This window comes from Poecilia reticulata, chromosome 4 (genome assembly GCF_904066995.2).
Source record: "Poecilia reticulata chromosome 4, P_reticulata-male-v2, whole genome shotgun sequence".
NCBI classification, from domain to species: domain Eukaryota; kingdom Metazoa; phylum Chordata; class Actinopteri; order Cyprinodontiformes; family Poeciliidae; genus Poecilia; species Poecilia reticulata.
In genome coordinates, this window is record NC_088833.1 from 22,073,381 (window position 1) to 22,095,434 (window position 22,054).

At 40.6% G+C, this 22,054-nt stretch overlaps 1 protein-coding gene across 1 annotated transcript; it reads right to left on the bottom strand.

The window, feature by feature from the left end:
* Positions 1-4,566: 4,566 nt before the first annotated feature.
* rgmd (RGM domain family, member D) lies at positions 4,567-21,397 on the bottom strand. Its single transcript, XM_008407192.3, has 5 exons — positions 21,283-21,397; positions 16,381-16,421; positions 13,564-13,712; positions 8,080-8,591; positions 4,567-6,137 (listed from the first exon to the last, which is right to left on the bottom strand). Exons 2-5 carry the CDS (start codon positions 16,416-16,418, stop codon positions 5,439-5,441), a joined length of 1,398 nt encoding a protein of 465 aa, XP_008405414.1. The 5' UTR covers positions 16,419-16,421; positions 21,283-21,397; the 3' UTR covers positions 4,567-5,438.
* Between the last annotated feature and the right edge of the window lie 657 nt (positions 21,398-22,054).

Below are 22,054 nucleotides of genomic sequence, written 5' to 3' on the forward strand. Positions count from 1 at the left end.
TTTTTTTTTTTTTTACAATTGCGGGGCCTTCTAAGAGCTTTTGGATTCACTACATTTTATTTCAGTGCACCAGAGTTGAGGGCTCACTGCGAAAAGCACTACATTTTTCAGACATACGTTTGGAAATACTTTTGAAAGGCGTGTTTTGCTTTACCTTCCCAAATGTTGTGCTCGTCTAGCACAGACACCCCCTATAAATTACGTTGACGTTTACGGTTGTCAAGCCACAAAATCTGACGACGATTCAACGGGTATGAATACTTTTTGCTAGGAGCAGTAACGGTAAACACACGGCCAAAAACAGAAACCCCCATGCAATGCAATGTGTTTACTAAATCAGCTGTCAATCAGGCAGCACCCTCCCTCTCCTCTCCCACCACATCTCTATCACACAAGCCAGGAGAGTATGATTTGATATGTAGGTCAATATGCGTGCTGCACTGAGCCAGCGGGTGAGATATGTCTGGTTGCTCACTGTCACTCTGATTATTGAGGAGACACAGAAAGATTGAGTTGGTCAAGTATGAGAGAGGCTGCAGTATAAGAGATAGCTGTATGATTGCTGCCACTAGATTTCAGAAGACACACACACACACACACACACACACACACACACACACACACATACATACACGGGCAGAAACTTTCCAGAGAAATGAGAAACTTCTCACTCTTTGTTCCGCAGCAGTGACCCATGTAACCGTGTGCAATGCATGTGTGCGTCGTACGCCTTCCTTGCTCGATGCAACAATCAGGCCACTAGTGCATCATTAAGCAAAACACTTCGGCAGCCCGAGCAGGGCCGGGGTTACGAGTGCAGGGATGATGCAAGGTGGATCATTTCAGGAGCAAACACAAGGCTGCGAGAGCAGATGAATGAGTTGACAGCAATTTTGGTAACCAACGTCTCGTGCATCATTCAGCGTCGATAATTTAAGCCGGTGTCTCGGGTGCTAAAAGCACCTCGTGTGGATGTTTTTTTATTACTTTTTTTTTTTTTTTTTTTTTACAGATGCTTCCAAGTACTCATCTACTGAGCTGTCGTCAACTGTATTATGTTTCATGACGAAGTTGATCTGGCCGAGAAGAAGTGGGGTGTTAAAAGAAAGACTGAAGAAGCTGCTGCTACGGTTTGATTATCTCACCTTGCAACCATGTCTACTCATCAAGGCCACCTCATTTTTGTCCGAGGAACAGCTTTAATTAAGACAGCCATCAATCTATGTATTATCAATCACGGAGAAGACTCACACACCGCTATCTATTTATCTTGCCAAGTGCTTTATTATTATCAAATTAATTTCCCAATTGAGAGTATCCATCACTCAAGCTCCCCCCCCTCCCACTCCATCCCCCTCTCAACTCATTAACCAGGTAATTGTCCTTGTTTACGGGGAAAAGTCAAGACAGGATGGCTCAAAGAGGCTGGACAAGCAATCTTCCAAAAACTATGTGCACACGCTACGTCTGCCTTGCAAATACAAAGACAAGAACTCCATTAAAGTTGCTTCAGAGTGGACGGCTTGACTTATGCTTCAGTTCCAATTTTCAAAAATGGATGAAGGGGAAAAAAAAAAATCTGAGATCCTCAGTTTGAAATGTTTCCAAGTTGTCAGACAGCTCCGCCGCCTTTCATCAGACTGAGGGAGCTCTCACATGGGTTTATTGTACAAAGCTCTGCTGCCTGACAGTCCTGTCAGATGGCTGCGTCTCAACAGATGATATGAGTCATGAACGGGGGACTTGCAGCTTTTTAAGTTTTGTTCTCTTCTCCTCAGCCAATGGGGTGGAGGGGGGAATAACTATTAGAATATGTTATCACTGAAGTTAGGACGCTCATGTGCGGTTTCTGTCTTTCTGTTTAAAGTAAGCGTTCCAATTTATCAATAAATTTGGAAATTACAGCTCAGAATTTAAATTCCAACATGGCACTTTTGTATCATTATGAAGAGACTCACCACTGGAGATAAATATCCTCTGAAGCACCAACACAAGACCTAAGCTCTGTTATTTGATTATTCTGTTTATAGCAGTATTTTACTGTCTTAAAGGCAGAGTTCCAGTTTTTATTCCCGTGAACGAATTTAAAACTCTTCATAAAAACTGTTCATGTTTATACGGTGTGTACATAAGTGAATTTTATGTTTTAAGTGTTTCTTCTGATTGTTTGACAGCTCTCTCTTGAAAGAACAAATTTGATCTCAAGGGAATTCCTGGTAAAATTATGGTTAATTTCCTCTGTGTTTGGAAATAAGCTAATTTTCAACACTCCAATTAGAGACGATAGTTTGTTAGTTGGTTTTCTGGTTCAGACCTGTTTTGAAGGCATAGTCCATATTTTGTTTTACAGGATTAAACTGGCTGACAATTGCAACAGTCTATCCAGACAAATCCAGTTGTGTACAAGACCCAACAACGTGGCTGCTAATTTAAAGTGACGCTGAAGAAATGGAAAAAAGATCACCCTTCATCAGTGAAATTCACCCGCAGCATGACACTACCACCGCCGTGCTTCATAGCTGGTAAAGTGATATTTTCAAGTTGAGGTTTTATCTTTCTTCTCTCTGGAATGCGTCACTATATAAATTGTTGTTATTCCACCTGGTAAAGAATAGTGCAAACCGATATCTTAAAGCCTCAAATTAGTCTGACGTTCACGGCGATGCTGAGGAGATGTAAAACGTCTCTGCGTCACTGAAGACGAGTGAAACTCTGATCTTAAGCAGAGAAGCATACATATGCAAGAAATGAAGAGAGCATTAGCATCGAGGCTACATGTATCTGAGTGAATCTCTACTGGACAGGATCAGTATAAGAATGTGACGGTCTCCACTTCCTTTCTGTAATGACCTCACTCTTTCTCAATCTTCTCCCAGCTTCCTCCTGATATTAAGACTGAGGTGATGAAGTCACCCAAGAGAGACCTTATTTAGGCCATCTGGAATGTGCTTCACGTGTGAAAGGGTAAAAAATGACACCTTTCAGCGGCCATCTCCCACGTCCGGAGTGCCTCTCCGTCACGTTGCCTTTATTTAAATAGGACACGGAGGGATAAAGAATGACGGCATGTGTGATGAAACGTGTTGTCAATCAAGAGCATTACCAGAATCAGGTTACCTTTAACTCAATCTGATGTGAATTACATTCACGTCTGCGGGTTATGGAGCATTAATTCTTAATGTCTTCATAAGGAGTCTGCCCGAGCTTCCTTAATTGCATTTTTAATGGAAATTAAAACTGATCACAAGCCCCTCTCTCTAATCATAGCACTCAGCTTTTATATATATATAGTGCAAATATGAAGCCCATGTGCCGTTGCTGTCAACTCCAACTCTGGCTTTAAACAGTGGACCGAATCCTTTTTTGGAGCCATGCAGTGCTCCGGCAGACAAAAGCAGAAAGCCAGCAGCCAGCTCAGCACTCAAAAGTAACATTTACACAGGGGACCGAGAACATACTTTGGACCCCTACAGCTACAGAGCCAGCTTGTCAAAGCTTGTGCTCGCACTGCGAGCTGGCAGACCTTGTAAGCTAAGGACACCACCAGGTCACAGGTGGCATTGCAAGAACACGGTTAGTGAAAGGGTTCAGTTTGATCCATAAATAAATGTGTTTTAATCGGTTCTGCAGGGAAAAAACAGTGTATACAAGTAAACCATGAGAACAAGGGAGACTTGAGGCTTTCTTTGAAGGTTGGCATATTAGTAGAAAGTTGAGAGGAAGAAAAAAAATGTGGTTTCAGATATCAGAACGGTCCCCCCCATATCTCCTCTCCTCAATGTGTGAATTTTTTTTCAGGTACTCTGGCGTCCTCCCATAGACCAAAACATGCATTTCTGATTAAGTGGCCACTGCAAATTGCCCTTAGGAATAAGTACAAGTGTGAATTATTATTTGTTTCATCCCATGTCGTCTGTTGATCTCAAACCTACAAAGATAAGTGTAAGGACAATGCATGGATGGAAAAGAGTGAAAAGCAACTGAGATAATCCTACAGCTGCTCAGTCATCTTGTCAAAACTGTCTTAATACTGCAAGCTGGCAGATTTTATGAACTCCAACAGGACACGGGGGATACTGCAGAAAAATGATTAACTTCAGACCAAACCACAAATTATTGACTTTACTGGCCTACAGTAAAATACAGCAGCACAATTCCATGTAACTGATTCTGTTTTTCTGTGTAATTCTGTGGCTTTACTGTAATGTCAAACAGGACGATGACATCTCAGTCAATAAGATTATTGTTGAAAACTTCATTTCAGTAATTTAACTTGTAATTCCTGATGTTTAAGTCACTTCTGTTTCAAAGACATCAGAAACACTTCACCTGTGCAGGTGTGGACGGTTTGATGACTGTGACATTCTCATCTTCCAGCAGCCTGAAATGTGGGTTTTCACTAGCTGCAATCTATAATAACCCAAATCAACTGGGGAAAAAAGAACATTTGAAACATATCACAATGTGTAATATTTCTGCGCAATATGAGATTCACTTTTTGAATTCATGCCAAGACAACCGTCTCTAATCAAACAAAGAGTGACAAAGAGACAAAGGGAAATGGGCTACGTTCCACTATGGAGTGTTCAACCCTTTAATACAGATAATTAAAGATACAGCACAACACATATTAGTTCACTTTTCTTACAATAACTCAAAGTAACCTACTTAAACACAACAAATGTAAATCATATTACAGTTAAAACATCTATACAAAGTATTTACAAAATATAAAAGACATATATACACTCTTTAAATATATTATTATATAAAGATTTGTTTTAAAACTGGAAGCTGAACAGCTTGAAGAGGGAGTGTTTCACAGAATGAGGAGTGTTGAAAAATCACATATTACTTAAGGATAGGTAGTTTTTTCCGTATTCAGTTGTTGGATCCTGTGTGTTTGTATGCCAATTTGTGGAACAACAGATTAAAGCATTTAAAAAAAAAAAAAAAAAAAACCATTCTCAACAATTGTTGCTAATACATTAAGTGCTACTGAGATAACCGGATTAAACAGGATTTGAAAGCAACATTGCTCGTCTATAAAAAATATGGCGAATGGAGTGTTTTTCAACTTTGCTCGATGTGGAGTGTTTAAGAGCTGAGAACATCGCCAGGAAAATGAAATATTTACAAAAAGCTGTTTCTATTACTTTGAGGTCAGTTCAGACAACTCTGGATTTAACGTTCATAAAAGCCCTTATGCAAAACATCTTTTTTTTTTATTTCTTCAAATTACTCAATATTGCTATAAATCCCCCAGAAATGTGTCATCTTTTCAAACTGACATCCTTCAGAGAAAAATGGAAGACCCTGAAAGTACCACTCCCACGCCCCTGTGATGATTAAAAGATCTATAAATCGTGGATATAGTCACTCTTTCCTCAAGCTGGTAATGCTTCCATGTCTTCTTCTTTTTTTTTTTTTTTTAGTTTTTACAACAGCAGCAGAGTAAGAAGGAGGAGTGGCAGCAAGGAGCCGTTGGACGTTGCAGCCAGCGTCTGTGTCGCTCCTCTGTTTAAAACCCGAGGAGTCCTTGGAGAGTTTTGCTTCAGCTTACTGGGCGGCAGCGCCTTCAAGTCCTCCAGAGCGCCGTACGCCGCCATGGAGAACTCCGGGTCTCCCGTTGTCAGCAAGTCAAACACACAGGACTGGAAGTACACGTCCTCCACCTGCAGGGTCTCTCTACACTTGGCCGTAGCGCGCTCCACCGTGTAGACCTGGTGGGGGGGCCGCAGAGGGCCCAGCTCTGTGTTTGTGGCCTGCAGGCGGGGCTGCTGGCTCTGGCGGCTCAGCGTGTGCTCCTTGATGAGCTCGTTGCGCGGGCAGCCGTGCAGGCACAGCTGCAGGCCGCCGCTGTCCTCGGAAAAGTCCAGGGTGTCCTCCGGCATGCGGATGGCGAAGGTCAGGTAGCTGCCCACGCGCCTGATGATGATGGAGGTGCCGATGTAGCGGGCCTGGATCTTCACCTGTCGGCCCACTCCGGAGCTGCCGCCTCGCTCCATGATGGTCAGGCTGCTGCTCTCGCCGCCGCTCCGCGTTCCGTCCTGAAAGGCCAGAGGCAGGTCCTCGGTGGTGGCCTGGTACACCTTCTGCTCTGTGCAGCCTTGATATGTCTTGAAGATCACCGTGATCTGAAAATGAGGTCGGAAAGTGGGTCGTTTAATTAACACATTTAAACACCATCGCACGTTTAATGTATTTTTTTTGGGGGGGAGAAAAAGGTTCTGAAAGATATCCAAAAAAAAAAATAAAAAATAAAATACAATTCTAAGCCACAAGGTGGCAGCAGAAAACAAAGTATTTCCTGGGTGAGTCGGCTGCAATGGTTGCAGAAGCCTGATTATTTTATCTTTAAACTTTAAGTGTCTGTGCTTTTTACTCTGACATAATCTTGCCTTGAATATAATTTTTTTTTTTTTAAATATCTAAAATATTAAGTTTTACTACTTCAACTGCTTCAATTTTTTTGGTTAAAAAAATGTTTCTCCCCCCTCAGGTTTAGAAGTAAAAGACAATCCTACTGGGAGTACTGTATTTTATAATTTCCAGTGTGGTAACTGAAAAGGATTCTCACAGCAAAAATACTTGCATCACAAAATATGACACACAAAGAACCGTACCTCACAACTGCATTGGATTTCAAACAGAACCTGGTTCTAAAATCCTTTATGCAATATGATTTATTTATTTATTTATTTTTTGCTCAGTTGGGTCTTTAAAAAGGACTTGTGCTTCATTGAACAAGTTAGGGTAGGTCTATAAGTTACACAAAATGTGTTATGTTTTTTGCAAAAAAAAAAATCATTCTTAAGACAATGACATTTTATTCTGCTCAATTCTCCCTATTTTGAGCTCCTTGCAGAATGAGCTGTTTCAGGGCCTCTTGTCACTTTAAATACAAGTAAGCTGCTGGTGGCCACACTTTACTTGCACTTTGTACACCTGCAATTGTAGTCCCCTGCACAACCATCAAGGTTGCAGCAAGCGGTTTCTGCATGGTGAGTCGACAATAACATGCTTATCTTTTCCAGCAGCCATTGTACAGAGGTGAAACTAGCTGAACAAACGTGCTCAAATGCTGCTTGGGTTGCTAGGCAATTTCTTGGGCTAGGCTGGGGTTGCTAGGTAACAAGGTATTGCCAGCTGTTTGTGACTTAATAATTGGGCTGTTTTTTTTTTTTTAAATGACTCCTTTTCCAGATACCAAAAAAAATGTATTTACTGTCAGGAAACAGCCAGGCGGCTCTTTTTAAAGCACTTGGACCGTTTCAAGAAGCTGCAGAGACCCGAATGGTAAGATGAAAATCAGCAAAAAGTGTATTTTGCATATTGGATCCCCTTTAACATTTGTTTAAAAATTCCCCAGCAAAAATTGTATTAAAAACCACAAAGAGAGAAGTTAGTCCAACCGTTCAAGATGCAACAGATTATTTAAAAGCATAAAAAAAAAAAAATTGCCCGTTTAAAAGCCAGATTAAAAACTCTTTTCTGTTAGCCAATTACTCCTTTATTTTTCCAAATTATGCCATATTTACACAAAAAGCACCAAGTTAATTATTTGACCAGAGGGGTGAAAAAACATTTCTGATCGTGGCAGCGGAGGAAAATGTTGGAGTGAGCGTTAATCACTACCATATGACCACCCATGTGTTAAAGGTAGAGCACTCATGCATGTCTGTGATTCAACACCACTGAAAGACCCCTCTCAGACCCCCCACCCCTTCACGAATCTAAAAGAGCCCCAAGACGCAAGGAATGCTTCAGACTAGAGGGGCACAATGCAACAGTGATTAACTTCACATGTTTGATGCCACTAATGGCAGTGCTGGAGCTGGCATGCTAGCATTTGAAAACCACCCTGCTTGTTTAAGCCTTTACTTTTAAACATGTTGTTATAATAGAGACCGTCTGCAATTGACATGAATTCAAATGACACCGGCTTTTGTTCTCTGAATAGCGCCAAACATTTGCAATTGTAGGGATGCCAACAGATTTTTGAGTAAAACGTCCGTTTTGTTTCTGGATGTTATAGACCAGAAAGTTTGGACCCTACTAATCCAATCTCCTCCTCACCTTGCTGGTTGCTGTTGCACTGGAGCCCAGGACAACGGGGACGTTGGTCACCTGCACCGACAGGAAGCGGTTGTCGATCAGAGGCCACGCCCCCTCCACTTTGCAGGTCTGAAACTCATCTCGAAAAGTCCGTAGGTGCGGGTCTCCAAATAATCCACAGTGGGCGTACTTCTTCTGCTGACCCGCCGAGCCCGACAAGAGGACCCGGTTCTCGTAGTCGCAGAGCTCCGACACCCCGGGCCGAGACGTGCTGGGCACCTTGGCGGAGGAGGTGGGGCCGTCGCTGGAGCAGTTGTGCTGGGAGAATAGCTCCTTGATGCGAAAAACGGCCGAGTGGTAGACCAGGTCGCCCCGGCAACTGCGTGCCTGGCGCCGGGTGCACAGTGCGTAGGCCCGTAAGGCGATGCAGTAGTTCATACCCAGAGCCACTTCTTCCTGTACGCCATTGGGAGGTGACGTAGAAGCCACGTAGTCCGCATTGCACCGCTGGATTCGACACTGCTGGCAGTGAGCTGGAAAACACAAGAAGGATAATTACCAAGAAATACCAATAACCTGATTTGTCCTGAATAGTGGCTAATGAGTCAGTACGGTGTAAATGTTTGGTTGCGTTTTGGCCTCTCATTTACACAGTAACGGCGTTTTCGCCAAAGCTTTGACAACAGGCTCCAGAGGGAGACTTTCTAGAAACACAGTCAGAATCATTTCCATGTAAACCAAAAACATTTGGAAACGATGATGTCGGTCAGGTCATCTTGTGTTTGCGCACTGAGGTTTGGTTTTCATCCGCGCACAGCACAACAACAACCATGGCAGACCTCTGTGTCTGCATCTCTTCAGATTATTTGGCGTGTTGAAGCAAAAATCTGCTCATTGTGGAATATTGGTATTGTCAGTAAAGGTCCATAGATTACATACGCCAGATAATATGTACAAGCAAAAAGTTACAAAAACATGCCTCAGGGTCTGAAGGTTCACAAAGTTTATCTGCTTCCTACAGGCCTGGCATGCAAACTACATTTTCACATTTTGCAGGAAGAGCGTTTGTGTTTTTAAACCACTACCATACATTTTTCTTTTTGTTCTTTTTTGGATATGCAATGGAAAAGGTTTTTGGAAATGTTAAAATTTCACATTTTTTTCCCCAATCACACTATGGCTGAGCACACTCAGGTCAAGCAAACAGCAACACTGTTTAGTGTGGAAGTTGTTACTAAATGAAGAAATGTTTAAAAATTAGGTCAGATGATGCACTTTCTTAAAGAAAAAACAGAAACGGATTTTCAAAGAACTAGACTTTACCAGACAACAAAATATGACAGAAAATTTACTGTTTTATCATTTGAGTTTCAAACCCGTTTGTCATAATTCATGCTGGATCTGCACTCTTTAGGAAATCTGATTGTTGCATTTTCTTTTTAGAATATAAAGAGACTCTTGCTTTAGTAATGATAACCATACAGTGGAAATGCTGGAACTAGTTTAAATTGTTAATGCTGCACAATGATTTCTTTGCTTTAAAATAAGAGTAATAAAATACTTTTGTGGTGACTGCTCTTTCACACACCTAGTGTGACATTATCGCTACTTTTAATATAGATAATTACATACTGGTCATAGCAGAAAATAAAAGCTGAATGCTGCTAATTAAAGTTCTTTGCAAATATTGCTAAAACCGATATTGGCAGGTTAGATTTAGACAATAATTAAAGATAAGAAATCCCTCACAAAACTCTAATCATTGCACCTCTGACAATGATAAGTGATTGCACTGTAAACAAATCCTCTGTTGATTCTTCATAAGAAATACTTCTTCCAAAAAGTGTTTTAAATCTATAAATGTATATAGCAATCATCTATCTGATATTTACTGATGTCAGGCCCGAGACAACAAAATCCAAACTTCTAAACTCTCATCTTTATTCAGTAAAACCCAAAAAAGTGTGAGCTCACAAGCCCCAGAACTCCCACTGTGCTTCAAGTTCAGTTAAAGCATATTTCCTTCAACAGAAACGGCTTCACTGCAGAAAGAATCTTACCAAGGCTAGTTGGCCTCGGGGTGTTTGAAGTTGCTTCAGCTGAATGTTTGGTAACTGAAATATATCAAACTAAGCTACGTTGCAGTGCAAGATTGAAGGTATTGGGGCTGCAAAATTTAAACGGATCAAAAGAAGAATACTACAAAGCTCAGCAACTCCAGGTCCCACCTGGAAGTTGGAAATCAGAGGAAGCACATAAAGTGATATTTAGCAAGAGGAACCTAAATCCAGTGCTTCAGGTTTAGTAATGGCTCACAAACTGATTATTTGTTACCAGGACACAAAGAAATACAAGTACTACTTGGAGGAATTTAAAAAAAAAAAGGGTGCCAAGATTTATCAGGGTTATTTCAGGTTTATGGTTGTTTTTGGAGGAGATGTCTGTGCTGACTGGGATAGCTGCGAGCTGGAAATATTTCCATTCTGGAACAGAATCAGCCAGAATCTCAAACACATGCATCACTTTTTACTGCGAGGCTCGAGGCAGCTCTGACAGGGTGCACTCCAAGCAGTGCAACAGAATACTCTGTTCACTCCCAAAGCTCCAGCTAATGTTCCAACAGCCCAAAACAAAGACGACAAACTGGACGTGTCGCGTCTGCACGCCTGCTGCCAGAGCGAGCACCAGAACATATTAATGTATTTCACAGTCACTTAAAACCAAGCCTGAATAATTCTGCGAAGCAGAGTGAGAGGTCATGTTAAATGCATCCGTCTTCTGAATTCCAGCCTCGCTGCGAGGTCACTGGAGTCTGATGTGACTGACAGTTTTTGACAATCACAGCCTGCACAGCCATTTTCACCCTGCATCTCCCTGAAGGGTCTTTATGCTCTGGCACTTAAATACCTAGCAGAAAGTGAGAAAATCTCATGGGAAACAAATGTGGGAACAAAAACAAAAAAAAAAAACCTGCCAAATAAAATGTTGAAACAAACAGCAATTTTTTATTTGATCCCTGTTATATAAAGAGATAAGAGTTTGTTTTAGTCCATCATTATGGCTGTTGCAGATAATTTAAAGACCAGATAAACTCGCTGTTTTCCTGAGACAATGTACTGAAACTACAACATGATGAAAAGAAACCGAAATGTTGAGTTCAAATAAACATATACAAGTTATCCAAGCTGTAAACCAGTAAGTGTCATCTTACAAGTTTATGAAAATCTTAGAAAAACACCAATAAACGTGTAAAAATACATCTCAAAGGCTAAGGGATGCAGGCCACTTGAAATGCATATGGTTTAACTTTTTTTTTTATCCTTTTAAATAAGTATCTGACAATGATGATAATCAGCTTCCTCACCTCTAAATGATCTGCTTAATCAATTTGTCATTACTCATTATAGCAAATGTCTTGCTCAAAACAAACCAGAGCACTTAAAAATGGTGTTTTATAACAAGTGTAGCTGAAAAACTAAACAATAATCTGAAAGCCGATTAGGGATAAGTACATTTTAATGATCTTCAAATAAGAACCACTGTTTACACTATCCTTAACATAATATCAAGTAATGCTACATCCCCATTTTCACACAAAAAAACAAGCAAGTTTCGTCAAATTATTACGAATGACAAAATTTGCCTGCAATAGAAAGAGGTGGCTATCGGAATCAAGGCGCAGAATGGTGTTAGAAAATTAAGAGTTTCAAAACTGCAAATGAGTTTTGTGTGATACGCTTTCTACATCTGCAGTGCTTTTAATGGGAAGCCAGAGCAAATGCTGGAGTGAAAGGAGTTTCCTCTGACTAATGCAGCAATGCCCCTCCCCCACAAGTTGCTGCAAAAATACCAGTCAGCTGGCTCAAAGGCAAAGAACACTCTTCACTCACATAAAACAACGTCAACATATTTCTGATTGCAACAAACAGTGTGGAAGCTACAGGAGCACCACTCTTATTAAATTAATGCTATTTGCACTTTGCAAAATGAGAAGAACATGAATATTAAGCAAGTGACTGGATGCTCTACCTGAGCAGATAGCCTGACTAATTCTTACCTTTTACACTCCAACAAAACAGCAAAAGTTAAAAACCAGCAGAAGCAAACACAATTTTTTAATATAGATGTTTTATATACATTTCTTGCCAACATCTGTGTTTGAACATAAAAATAAGAATTATTAAATCTCAGAGAAAAGCTCACTATATCTCTTATACTTGATGTCTACTAACTAATACAGCATTGGGAACAATTGTTCACTTTTGAAATAAAAGCAATTAGATACCACGATACTCGTGCACCTGACAAAGTATTACATAAAAATCTCATAAATGTTGTTTTAGTTGTGGCAAAATTGAAACTCTACCGCAGCAACCAACCAGTGGTAAAGTGAAAACGTAAATAAATTAAAATATGAATTGTGGTTGTATTATTAATTCTTTTTTTTTATGTGTGACATCTTTCTTTATTGTGAGATTTTTAGTTTTGTCGCGTTCAGCCAATCTCCATCTACATCAAGATTATACTCTCTTATCAGGAATGTTAAAGGTATTTTGAATCTAAAGAAGAAAAACAGTTTTGTTCTTATGTTTTTCCACCTGTAACATTACATGAGCTTTAAAAAAAAACAGCGTGGCAGTGATTGCTAAGCATTTAATTTGATTTTCAAGAAAAGTGAGGGAGGGGGAAACACTCTCAATGCAAACAAAGAGGGAATCAGAGATTTTAAACTTCAAGCGGAGATTGAGGAGCGTCCGTTCAGAGGCCAGAAAGTTCTCAAGCATGGTGGCTAACAAAGTTAATAAATTACGAATTAATAGGTAAGATAACAGGCTTAGCTTTCACAACAACTAATAACAACAGGCGATGGGTAGAAAAGTTACAGCTGTGCTTTATATGATAAGAGATTGAAGCTGATAAGCAGCACGGCGGTGGTTTAAAAACACAAAGTTCTGTGGTTTTCTCTTTAAGTTTCCTGCGCCTGTTGCTAGTGAGCTATGCTAGCTGGAAGCTAAGCCGCAACTTGACAAAAAGAAATAAAAAATAAAGAAATACAACAAACTAGCGTCGGCTGGGAAGGAGGGTGACTGTTAGAATCACATTGTTTGTTGTTGTTGTGTGCCGTGAAAACAGTAATACGTAGTAATAAGAGTGATTATGGATATAACTCGTGCTGCTCGGCTAACATAGCGGACTGGAGGCTGGGACGCCGCAGCAACAGAACATTTGTTACTTTGTCTCCGGAGCAGCCGCGGACCGAGAAACTTTTTCAACAAGTTAAGAGACGACATTATAAAACTTTACAGCGGACATGCGAAGGCAACGCTTTCACAGCGAACAAAATGTTCAGATTCAACAACCAAACACCAGGGGGGGGGAGGAAGAAAAGTTAACTTTCCCATCGCCACCTCCATTCCGGGGACACAAGCTTTGCATGCAGCACGGCAGTGGGGGGAGAATGGATTGGAAAGGAAGAAAGGGGGGGGAAAAGAAAGCTCCACTTACCTGGCCGAAACAGCAGAGCAAGTAAAACCATCGTGAAGGCTAAACAGTACCAAAGCTGCCGCTTAGCCGTGATTTGAGGTCCGCTTCTCCCCATGCCAATCCATTCAGTTAGAATGGAGTTCCTCGACTGCTTCTCATCGACGCTGCGGCTGCGGGAAATCAGACAAAAATTCGTCTTCCTTCCCAAGCGCTGTCATTCAAAAAGGGGCCCCTGTCTTTAGGGCGGCTCTACGAGGGAGGGGTCTGAAGCGTAGACTGGGCCCAGAGGTGATTGCTGGCCAATGAAAGACTAATTATTCGCTAACCACTTGATATTTACATGCAGTAATTACTGGGGGATGAAGACATTGGAAAAGTGGTTTGAACTACAGTGAGGAGGACGGTGTGAAATTATAATTGATACGAATTAAATGCAATCAATTCTGATGGTGATAAATGTTACACAGCTTCATTTTATTTGTACATGTGCTCTTTGGATTTTTTTTTTTTTTTTCTATATTAGATTTTCCTGGAGGCTGAAAAATTGGGTCTGCTGCTGAGCAAAAGGGGGTGTGAATCACTTTAACCTACTTAACAATCTTTATTAAAGTGTCATTTCATGAACCATTAAACCCCTGTTAACTTTGTAGTTACTACACTTTTCTCAAGCAGCCACACATTCTGCTTATGCCTTGAGCCGGCTCTGTTCTCAGGTGTCATCCCACCCCCCCTCTAACCCCAGAACGTGATGACTTAAGACCCGTTTTTTTGGCTCTCCCTCCAAAACCCTTCCACCAAAAACCAATGTGAGTTTTAAGCATCAGCAGGATTTTGTCCCCTGTTGTTTTCTCACACCACACTCTCAGCTAAAGTTTGGGGTTGGACTGCCAGTTGTGAATGCGAAATTCCAAACATAGCTGTCTTAATTTGGATCGGGAAACCATTTAAGGTTCAGAGTACAGTCTCTACCGAAGATTTTCTCCCTGTAAATATCGGCACATTATGAAATTTTCCATTACTTTTCCAGTTAGCAGCTTGTATGTTACTCTTTCCCTATGTGGCCAACTTTCCATCTTCCTCACTCCTTCAGCGACACTCTGTCTTTCATTTGCACAGCTGCTGTGAGGCTGAGCCATCTGTGAGGCACACAAACCCACCAGATTTCAGTCTTTTTTTTTTTTTGCTTGAGATGCATTGTGGGTCTTTTTGTGCCATTCAAGCAAAAAGAAAAAAAAAAAAAACCTGCAAGCCGATTACTGCATAAACTTATTCACTTGACTTAAACTTTGTCAAATATCTGTTGCTTGAATCTGGAGCTCATGATTTGCTTGTGTGCAGCCGGGCCATTTGGATTGTAGTTTTAGGTCGTCTTCTGTGCCTTCGCCCGGATTGCATGAGAGAGAAGTGAACCCAGACGGTTACTGGATCACTGGGTTTTCTGTACACATGCAGGAGGCTCCTTCAGCCATACAATTGTGAGATTCAGGTGGCTCGACAGACCTGTGAAAGGTCCTTACAAGCTTATGTTGAAGTGGGTCCAATATGTCCAGCAGGTATAGATGGGGTGTGCAAGTCTCCATTTTCAGCAACAAATGTCTTATTAAAGCTACATAATGCTATATATAGAAAATTCCCAGGACATTTCTGAGATTAGTTCTGTTAAAACATTTGAAAACTTACCTGCCGCACATAGAGTTTCTTACATCGTCATTTTCACAAAAATACAGAATAGTTGAATTCAGAGGTTAATGTTAGCCATTAGTCTGAGAGGAGCTGAGATTTAAGTGAATGTCTAATGCTCTAAAACAAAGCTACTCTCAAGCACATCAAATTTGGTTTATACAAAATTTCAAGAAACTTTATGTCTCCATTCCCATGGAGTGTGTGTATACTTTTTAAAATATGTCTTGAAATTAACCTTTGGTCAATGGCTTTGTTATAGTCAGGACCACATAACACAAAATCAAACCAAAACTGAGACTTTACAGGAGATAAGATAAAGTCAAAGATCGAAACCAACGTGACACAATTTTCAAGAACATTGGTGTGATTATATCAACGTAGTAATTGCTGCAAAAACTAAAAGAAATTCAGAATTTTTCAAATTGTCTGAGTTGAAAACTTGCATTTGAGTGGAGCTGCAAAGTTCAAACTAAGTTGTTGGGAAAAAGGAAAATAAATGGATGTTGCAGCTGTGCTCTTGACTAGTCTTGAGAGTAAAATTTGAAGACAAGACCAGAATGATTGATTTAGTTGAAACTGGAACATGTTTCTAACCAGGACATTAGAAATATGGAGTAAAAAGCCAAAAAATATGTTACCCATGTTCATTTGCCAGTAGATACATTAGTGATACACCATAGTCAATGGTTTCTCTGCAAATAACATGGTGACAGTTTATAAACTTCTGAGACGTGTATTTTAGAATAGAGCAATTTTAAGATTGAAAAAGATGCTTTTGTCATTTCCCTCTCAGGCTATATCTGAACTTCAGCATCCAAATTCAGCTACTCCGGATTTATACTAAATGAAAACGCCATTCATTGCTCTTAACCTGTTAGCAAAAAACCTCACTTCAAAAATCTTTCTCTTCTATGGCCAGCCTCAGACTGGACCTGCTGTATCAATCTTAACCCGCCCCCTAGGGGATCTACCTTACTCTGTTTATTCAGCTAATTTTGAGGCTTGCTTACTTTGATCTGCTTTGAGGTTTATTTTCACCCATGCCCCTCTCCTCCTAAAAGGTATAAGGTCATAATTTCCTCAGTGATTGCCTGTGGACAGAGCACTAACACAGATTTGTGTTGTTTCGCAGCAAATAAAAACGTATTTTCTCACCTGCTATCATGTGTGTCTTCAGAACCACAATGGGACATTTTCTGGGAAAGGAAGCACATTGTGTACCTGAGTTTATATGATTAGAAATAAATACCTCTGGGTAGACAAAACAAGTTAAACATGTGTTGAATAAAAAAAAATAGATAAAAAAATGTGAAGGCAAAATATTTAAGGCTGTAGTTTTTACCCAATAAGCTGCTTTTTACTGAACAAGCTGATGTTCCACACTGCAGCACCAATGGCCACTGAAGCAAACAGTGAATTGATCCAGGTGGATGGTAAGGATGAATTCAGCACATGAAAGGAACCGCCTGTCAAGCTTGATGTGTGGAGAAAGAGGTCTTTCTTCTTTTCTTTCCTTATGAGCGGATTGCATTGCATGCCAGCCTATATGTATCACTAAAGCTAAAACAAGTGGGAAGGAGAGCAAGAGCAGGTGGATGGTTATCAGATAAAAAAAAAAAAAGTTATAATAATAATTTTAAAAAAACTGGTTTGGTCTCTTAATCTTAATGGAAAGACCAGAAAAACCAAAAGGACAGGTTCTCCTCAAAGAAGAAGGAAGGCTTGGGCAAACACTAGATATGTTTGAAGTAGAAAGGAGCTAAAAGTAACACCACATTGTTAAAAGACGGGACGTGGAGAACGGCAAGCACAGCCAAAGGAGAGCGGGGAAGAAAGAATGGTGGGGATGGGGGGAAGGGACGTGGAAAAGAGAGAGAGAGAGAAAGAGAAAAGAAGGGAGTGAGGGATTAGGTTTCCTCTGACAGTGTGTCTGGGCAACTCCACATGTTCCTCATTAAGGTCCTCACACTGTGGGACCAGCTCCACACCAGGATGCTTGTTTTTGTTATTAGGCTCAACTTGCTGTGGTCTTGTGGAAGTCCCCAAAAACGAGACCATAACAGAACCGTCTTAATAGCTCACTGTCTACAGAAATGAAAGGAAAATGTTTAAAGAAAACAAATGACTGAGCTGATTTCTCACCGTGACAAGTGTTCACATTATGCACCTTTTACCCCAACTTTTACTCTCTTAAAAAAAAAAAAAAAATCATCCATTCGGTTACAAGCAGACACAGTAACATGGTAAAGATCATTTCACTTTGGTGGCGCAGGGGCAAAGCACAACTCATGTAGTGAGGCCTTAGTCCTCATGCTGGTGGTCGCAGGCTCGATTCCCGCCCTGGTGACGTTTGCTGCATGTCTTCCTCCTCTTTCCTGTCAAACTACTTTCAAATAAAGGCCACTAGAGCCAACAAAACCTTTAAAGAAAGATCACTTCATTTTTATCCTGGGAATGTATTGTTTGAAATGAATAAGAATACGGTACAGGAGCAGGAAGCTACTTATGTTCCATTCCTCTGATTTTCCTTTAATTTCACGGCCATCTAGATTTGTCAACTGAGACACGTATCATGTTTCTGCCAGTGGCTGATAGCATCAGCGATTGGAATCAGGGAGCAGCATGCTCCCTCTGTGGCCTCTGCAAAAACCACGCTGCAGCCATGTAAGAGACACACTTATTGAATTTTACACAGGAACCAGAGCAAATTGGCTGTTTTTGCTCTGTTTTTTTGTTTTGTTTTGTTTGTTGTTTTAGGGCCCCTGTCTGAAATGAAGCGGCTTATGGCGCAGAATAAGACAGAGATCTAGAAACAGGAGTGTGCCTGGTTAAGGCCGCTCGCTGTGAAAGGGGATCTGTTATCTGTGCAGAGATAAGGGAAACTGTGGTGTGAGTGTATATGAGGCAGAGCTGATAGCATCTTCACTCAAGGATCCCACTTACGGCTCTCTGATTGATAGCTGACAGCACACACTAGGATGCTTTTAGAGTGTTTTTGTAGGTAAACCAAGGGTAGTATCGGGACGCAGGCATCTGTTAACTGTGTTCTTTTGGATCTCTTGCCCTTGGTTAAACGCATGCTTGTCATCCTCATAAGAGAGTGTTTGGCATTCCTGAATGTAAGCAAAAATCTGATGAATTTTTACATGTAACTTCAAAATAACTTCACTAGTGATAAACAGTTTTTTAGGGGGGGTTTCACAAAAGAGAAATGTTGCCAGGGCTTCATGCCCCATGCTCATGAATAGACAGTCCACTGACAGGTGACCCCAGCGCTGAGGTCAGAGGGTCATCCCCCCCTGATGAGGGATGATGAGTAAAATAAATGGAGAGCAGCACACAGAGGGACTTCTGATGTCCTCAGCCTAAAGGGAGAGAGTTCAGGGCCATTTGACCTCTGACCCACACCCTGCTTACATGATTGTGACTGCGTATGCGTGTGTATGGGAGAGTGTGTTTAGGGTTAAAGATCTCCACCATCTCAGGTTTTGCTCATTATTATTCTACTGTGTTTTCTTTTCCTGTTTCTTCAGCAAGCAGGAAAACACTTCAAGGTGGTTTCGACAAGCAGCCCATCAGGCGTATTCCAAAACACAACTTTGTTTGAACAAGTCTTGTCTCTCTCCTGTCAGCTCTCCTCACCGTCAGAACTCAAGATGCTTGCATGCCTCTGAACATGTCGGCTCTGCACTCATTTACTGACTGTTAGAGTTAATGTAAAAAATGTATCACATTTGTCCGTGGTGTTTCAAAGCAGCTATTAATCCCTTATATGTATTGTATAAATATAATTGGGTTTAAGTGGCTCTGTGCATTTTATATAAGTTAAGTCAGTGGTGTTTTGCTGTTAAATGTTAGATGCCAATCCTCTTTGGTAGTTTTGCAGTTTTGTCGATTTGTATATGACTTTTTTTTTTAAATAGAAAATGGAGATGTTTGCTAACGGGATCTATAAGTCAGTTTGCAGCTCTTGGTCAGTTGTGCCCTTTTTCAGTTTGCAGCCTGCCCACGTCCATTTTCTATCCATAAACAAACTCTTTTATGCCCATCACTTTAACCACTACACAATTTGTTTATTGTAATCAAGCATTTTCATGAATTATGGCAATATAAGGCCACTGTAGTAATAGGTAAACTGTATTAAGCTCTATTTTCATATCAATTTAATTCTAACAAAGAAAAACTGAGTGGCCTCCTGTTTGTGGATACCATTAGACTCATATAACTATATTTTCTCACAGCAAACAATGATCACACATTTAAAAAAGAATTTGCTCAAGTTATTATTATTATTTTTTTAAAAACACGTTTTAGGGTAACACTCCTCCTGGTGAGTGCAAATAATACATAATCGGATATGAAACATCCAGCGGCAGATGGCTACATTTTCTACCTAAATTAGTTATGTTTGACCAAAACTGTAAAGTCATTTTGTGATACTCAGTCATTTCAGGTAAAGGAGGAAAATGAACAGCACCCTTAGTTCGCTTCTGCCAAAGGGACATTTGTATCCATATGCTCCTGAGCAACCAACAAGACGAAGCAGGTACAGCCGACCACCACCTGTCCACGGATTATACTGATGAATATGGCTCCACGTTATTTGTGGAAAATGTTCCCATTTGCAGATTTTTCTTCTAGAGCTTAGTACTGGAAAGAAAATGCATCTTGTAAAGTCGTGACCAAGGTGCAATGCTGCTTGACATGCAACTGGCTAGCATTTGCAAAACAGTCAATCCGGGAGTCAGTCAATCTAATATTCCTTGCCGCTGATTGGCTCTATTCCCAAAAGTGGAGATTAGCAAGACCGAGGACTTTAGTTTTTTCTCTCTCCTTCTCTTTTTTATTAGTACTGCATTCCTCTCATTCATATAACAACAGGCTAGATTGCTTGCTGTCTCATTCTGGGCAACTTTCTGCTCCAAATGAGCCTGTTGCAGTTCCATGATTTGAAATAAGAAGTTGGGTTCGATTTAAAAATTCAGTTGCAGTGTCAGTGTGAACGAAACCAAATGGAGGTGTGAAAATGTTCAGCATTTCTCACTCAATTAAACCAAAATATCCTGTACTGTCGAGGCGTGAAAGTACCAGAGAACCGCAGTGACAGTGACCAAGACCGAAGCGCGGTTAGAGAAGAGTGGCACCTTGGGAGTCACCATGTTTCCATGACAGCTATTGTTTAAAGGCTTTTGCACACTTTTTTATTATCAGGAGTGCCAATTAGAGTGGATGGTGCTGTAAGTCTCTTTACAATTACAACTCTACGTTTGCTTTTGATTTCACAAAAGAATAAGCAATTCGCTTATTCTGCAATGAATTAATGTGCATAAAAATCCCCATTTATTCTGCCCCTGTGGTTCTTATTTTTCCATAAACACCCCTTTGCACATTCAGTGCATTGACTTCTATACCCAAATCTTATGCTAGAGTTGTGTCAAAGTCCTCCTTTAGTCGGCAACTGTTGGTCTCCTATTGTTTTTACCCTTCCCCCCCTGGACAACTGTCCTGAACCAGGAATAGATGGGTGCCAGTGACAGAGACAAGTGTAAGTATGACCTTTTTTTTTATAGCACATTATCACTCAAAATTCTGACCTCTTCCACATGTAAAACCAATATGAGGTTGGAGGAAAGTGAAGACATTCAATTTACTAGTGTAGTATATCCTGAGCAAAACTCAGCGAGGTGCTGGAAAAGTCGTTCTGTTTCCAGTCCGCTTTCCATCGCAGCAGATGTTTCCCACATTCCCAGCACACGAGCCGCTCCTTTTATTGTGATACAGAGTCATGCGTATTGGAATTCAGCCCAAACACAACAATCTTATCAACACTTTGTCACGTCATAAAACATATTAAATTCACTGCAGCCGCGGATTATGTACTCCAACAATGGCAATGAATGGCCTTTTTATATTAAGAAATTATTGCTCTATACCGCAGAATTATCTCCAAATCTTAATTAGCAGCCTCAGGTGAGAAGCAATCTGGAAACATTATGAGTCATACCAGTGAGAAGCACAAAAAAAAGAAGAAAAAAAACCCAGAAAGAAGAAGCTTACCTTGGATAGGTTTTTGAGCTGTAGGGACTTTTCTGACAAGCGCTCGAAATGGCAGCCACCCTTTAACCCTCGCTCCCCCTACAACTTCAGCTGGCCAACTAAGAACCCGGGCAACTAGCAGGGGCAGATAGCCATTTGGAATCGAGGCATATGACAACAGCTGTCCATTTCACGATTCGGCACTTTGATTAGAGTTAGATGATAGTGAGCTATGTGGCCTGATTCCTAAATATCTGGGCAGGGCATTTCTGAGAAGAGAAAGCAAAGTGAGACCATCTAATGGAAAAAAAAAGCACTAAAGCACAATCACATGCTGTCAAAACCACAAATCCTTTCTTTAATACAGTTACATCATCTAGCAGAAGTAAATTCAAGAAGAAAATTCAAGTGTTTATTGGGGTTGTGTGGGACTGAACGACGCAACGTGGCGCATAATGGTGAAGTTGATTGATGAGGACAAATGCTTATCGGATACTTTTTAAAAATAAAAATCTAAAAACAGCTTGTCAGCTATATCTATTCTATAAAAATACTTTTCATTGCATTCAAATCCAACTGGAGGTTTTCTGTATGCCAGTGTTGCATATTGAGTGACTAAATGTTTTGTCCATTATTGTGCAGAACAGCTAAAGCAATTGAAGAAAACCTGCTAAAATAGCTGGATTGAGAATATCTGTCACGTCTTCTGAATCTTCGCTGGACCAATCTAACAATTGCAACTATTATGCACTTTTTGTTGCTATCTGTGTATATCACAAAATCCCATTAAAAC